Genomic DNA, 4,773 nt, shown 5'->3' with positions numbered 1-4,773 from the left:
AAAGGTTACCTGGCACCAACCCATTAAAAACTTGTCTATCTCCATCTCCAGAGCCACCGGTGCTGCCTTTGGCTGCAGCTGGGTACTGAACTGAAGGGGCTGTAGGTGAAACCCATCACAAAAATTACACACATTCCACACATTTACTCCAGGATCTCTCCTTCCACAGTGACTGGGCTGCTCCCAAGCCAAAGACAACAGCAAAGTGATCAGTGTAGGTGCTGCCTCGCACACAAACATACTCAACATCTGAAGACATTTAAATTAATTTTATTTATACCAGGTTTTCAAAATCAGAAATATTTCAAAGAAATTCAATATTATAGACAGGTGCTACATTGATGATCTTTTCATCCACCATTAGTGCCGTGTTTTCACTCTACAATCATTAACTCGCCACCACAAACTAAAGGGAACTTACAGAAGTTTATAAAAAATAGGCAGACATGAAAATTTGGTTTATACTGGAATTGGCATAAGAGAGTAAAGCTTATTATCAAATTGTGGCAATTGCTGTATTCCACCACTCGTTCTGAAGGAACGGTACAGCAGAAAAAGACTCTTCCACTTAAAGTAACACTTTAGGTTTTAACTGAATGTACTCAAAATGCATTTAATGACCTGACTAGGAGTGATTCTTACACTCGAGTCCATACAAATTTAAACTTTGTGTTTCTAAAATTGCCACAAGTATAAACCTCACCTACTCATACTCGTCTTGGACCGATTTCCCCTTTCAGAGAAATCAAACCCATATGTCTACACCTCTTCCAGGATTTACCAAATCAAACAAAACAACTGCTGGTTTCAAGTCTTTTTTTAGAAGAAAAATGCCATTTCTGCACAAGCTACTCTCATGAAAATTTTATTTAACATTTCTTTATCAATAAAATAACTGAAGCCAAGATACCCAAAAGTCACGTCTACACGGAGATACACAGAAGATGTTCAACTCGAGAGGATTTTCCTCCACTTCTCGATCACAATGAGGCCCTCACCATTTTGCATAATGACAGAAAACAACAGCTGACAAACCATTTTGGAACAGATGCCAGCTGTCTCTCGTTTGTTTTATAATTCAAACATTAACAGTTCTGTAGCACTTTATTGGTTTTTTTGTTTTGTTTTGTTTTTTTTTTAAAAGCAAGCCATCTGAATTGGACCTCGCATCAGTCAGTCAGTCAGTCATTTCAAGAACAAACTGAAGGCAGGCTGATCCTTTTGGATCCAAAACTTGTTTTGGTAGGAATCTTACATAAATACAGTTTGTGCTTCAATTTTATATCTACTTGGACTGAGTGAATACACACCTAAGCTAGTTTAAAAAAAAAAAAAAAAAAAAGAAAAAGAAAAAGTAACCTTTAATACCCAACTTTGAAGCCACAGACATCTTTCCAGACTGTTTGCAGCAGAGACAAACAACAAATTTTAACACAGTACTGCTTAAAAAAAGTTTACTGTCTAAAATGAAATTCAAATGGTTTATTAAAATTTAACATTTTCAGTTTTGGCTTTTTCTAAAGAAACCATTTATACCTTGTGAAAATCAGTTAAAAGATCATTTCATTATACTGTACTGAACTCAAGTCAAACATAAAGCACAAAGTAGATTTTTACATTAAACTGGGCTTTGCACACAACGTGAATGATCAGAAATAAAGAGACTATTTTGAAGAATAAGAAGATTTTTTTTTTTTTTATCTAGACAACATGCATACCATCAGTTACTTCTCAACTTTAAAAGGTACCTGAAAGGAGAGTTTTGTAGAACAAAACCAAGACTCATTAATACACTTAGTAAGTCAGTGGTCATCATGCCTTTTTAGTTAAATTCTAGTAAAGTTTAGTCTACATAGAACAGCTAACACGATGAGGTGTGCAAGTCAGAGGGACAGCCAGAAGCCTGAAACAAAGTCTTAAAGTTCTACAGGACAAGAGAGCCTAAACACAGTACAATTAGGTTATTTCAGCTATTGAAAAAAAAAAAAAAAAAAAAAAAAAAAAAAAAGATTTTGATTATGATCAGCTTCCTTGTCGAAAAAGGGCTATGGACTGAACATAAAGGGCCTGTATGTAAAGGCTCCGCAGTTCTACTCTACCAACTTTTTAAAATAAGGTAATGATAAAGAGCATTCCTCCCCGCAGCACGCACAGCTCGGCTGCGAGCGGCTGCCTAACAGCGCTCCTTTACGCATACCAGGAGAATCATGTCCAGTTTTGCCATTTGTGGATAACGATGACAAGATACAAAAGCATGTGTTTGCCATAAATAGCTCTGGCTAAGGGAGGATTGCTCACACAGAGCAGATCAAATTCTCTATAAGGAGAGCATTATTTGGCTCCCAGCCAAAACATGTCCCCGCCGCAAGCCTTGGTAGTGGCAAACACTTTCCAGTTCTATTTACATAGAAGCTAACAAGTAGAACAGTTCATTTAGGCTATTTCTTGTACCGACTCCATCTTAACACTCAAGAAACAAAAAAATTATTTACCAGATTCATATTTGCATTATCACGTAACTGCCATTACACATCGTCTTACCCAAAAAGACAGAGAGCTGTAAGATTTCGTGCAAGGTTTTACTCTGACTTGTAGAACTTTAAGAACATTCAGGTACGAAACACACTGCGTGGTTAATTACTTCGCATTTTGACATTTCTGACACAAGTGTTTCATGGAACTAATGGTCTCTAGTAGTGGTAGCTTCATTACTTTAACGGTAATCTAGGATCAGGTCCTTTATCGAATGATCGGAACAGAGCCACAAAGTATTGTAAAGCAGGGCCTAAATCATGATCAGGAATGAAAAACTTGCATTATTTAAGATGAGATTAATGATCGTTTATCCTTACGATACTTTCCACAGAAGTTATTTGAAATATGCTTAAATTAAACATACTTAAAAACTATATTTTCCAATGAAAACAAGGCAACATTCTGTAATAAGCCACAAGTTTTATTGCAACGTGGCCAGTTTTTGATCTCAAAAAACAATGTTCCATTTAAGGCTCTTTTTAATACAGAAATTGCCACCATAATTGATGTTTTACAAAACTTTAGTGTTTCAAGACTCACATGGTAAACAGATAACTTCTACTCCTGTTCAGTAGTGTACATTCAATGGAAAACAAAAGGCATCGTAACAGCTACTTCATTTATAAAGATATGCATGTAACAGGAATGAAACTGAGGTACTACAATACTTTGATGACACAGTTACAGCAACTTAATTGGCATTCCTTTGGGGGGGGCGGGTCAAACATATTACAAAAAAGTGCTTTAAATGCATAGTGTTGTGTGCTGCCATGTCACAAAAATAGGCTTGTCAAGGCAGGTGAGGTGTATGAATGCACAAGAGCCTCATGGAACTGCAATCAAGTGCAACTGTAAGTAATACTGTATAGAGTCTACCATCCGACCAGTGGACAATACTTTCAAGGCATTCAATTAGCTTACCCTTTGCTGTCTGCTAGACTATTCACATTAACTATCACATTCATTGTACATGTTGCAAGGAATGCCTGCAACGTCAGTTTTGGCTAAGAGTATGACGTGAAAGCATTCCTTGGATCCTACATAAAACTACCAGGATTAAACAGTCTAATGGCAATCACTGGTAGACTGCTTAACAATGACATCTCCTTCAGGGGCATGAGGGAAGGGACTTATTTTTTGAGGAGGGGAGGGGACGGGGATACTAATGCTATTCCAATTGAACGAGCTGCAGAAATGGAAGCTCCTTAGATCCAGATGGCACTTGTCTGTCTTTTTATAAGGGTTTTCCTTCAAGTGAAACTACCACGTTGCCTCCCAATTTCTCTCCAAGTGTTGAACGGTCCTTAATATCATCCAAACCATTTACTTGCCACTCATGTTTAATACCTGAAAGACAGACGGACAACAACGTACTTGTGAGAACCTCAACATCTAAACGGCACTGTAATTGATGAGCGAAACATTTTTAGGTCTGTACCTGTAAATTTCTTTTTAATGGCATCTTTAGAGCTTGCGTAGATCATCTTGCTTTTTAAAGGTGCACTTTCAGGAGCCCTTTAAAGGAAAGAAGAAAACCACACCAAAAGTTATTCAATCATCCAGTGTTAACTCCAGAATATTCAATTTTAACAGCAAGCTTTGCTTTTACACACCAGAATATAAATACCAGGTCTTCTTTCTTAGATTCCTTTGTCTCATATGTGGCATCATACAAAGCGTATCGGCAATCGTTCAAAGGTAGTAACTTCACAAAGGCTGTATAGGGGTCCTCCACAGTATCTCCAATGTCACCAACCAGTATCTGCTTTGACTCTTCTACAATTATTTGTTTTTTGTCATCACTTAGGCAGAAGAGAACAGCTTTCTTTCTTTTTTTAATCTCTTCTGGGGTTGAAGATTTCCTTACTTTCATGTCATTAAAAACCTTTATGACTTCATCATTCACTGTTACTCCAGAAGCCTGTAAAATGAGATCAAAGGAATAATTTAAACAGCAAAAATTAGCACTCACTAGAAAAGATGATAGCCCGCAGTGCTAGATAAAGAAGTCTGCCTGCCCCCGTAGGATTAAAGATACTATACTCAACCTGAACACACTATGAATTTGGTAATCTTTGCAGGATTGGAGCAGAAGATATAGAGGAGGTGTAAATTCTGTACTCTCTTGTTGCAGATCTCAGCATCTTCAGCTGTGATTCTGGATAGCAGCTTTATACAACTGGGCACACAACCGTACTACTCAAGCAGTTTTCCATTACCTTATCATGCATTTGGCTT

At 37.3% G+C, this 4,773-nt stretch overlaps 1 protein-coding gene across 1 annotated transcript; it reads right to left on the bottom strand.

Annotated features, from left to right (window-relative positions):
* Window positions 1–254: 254 nt before the first annotated feature.
* Window positions 255–4,712, bottom strand: CFL2 (cofilin 2 (muscle)). The gene is made up of 4 exons (XM_014941901.1): window positions 4,584–4,712; window positions 4,149–4,456; window positions 3,974–4,050; window positions 255–3,882 (listed from the first exon to the last, which is right to left on the bottom strand). The coding sequence occupies exons 2-4, from the start codon at window positions 4,406–4,408 to the stop codon at window positions 3,770–3,772; spliced, it is 450 nt and encodes a 149-aa protein (XP_014797387.1). The 5' UTR covers window positions 4,409–4,456; window positions 4,584–4,712; the 3' UTR covers window positions 255–3,769.
* Between the last annotated feature and the right edge of the window lie 61 nt (window positions 4,713–4,773).

The sequence above is a fragment of the Calidris pugnax genome, unplaced genomic scaffold, assembly GCF_001431845.1.
Source record: "Calidris pugnax isolate Ruff unplaced genomic scaffold, ASM143184v1 scaffold56, whole genome shotgun sequence".
NCBI lineage: Eukaryota > Metazoa > Chordata > Aves > Charadriiformes > Scolopacidae > Calidris > Calidris pugnax.
Note: the sequence above shows the minus strand (reverse complement) of the source record. Positions and strands in the feature narration are given on the sequence as shown.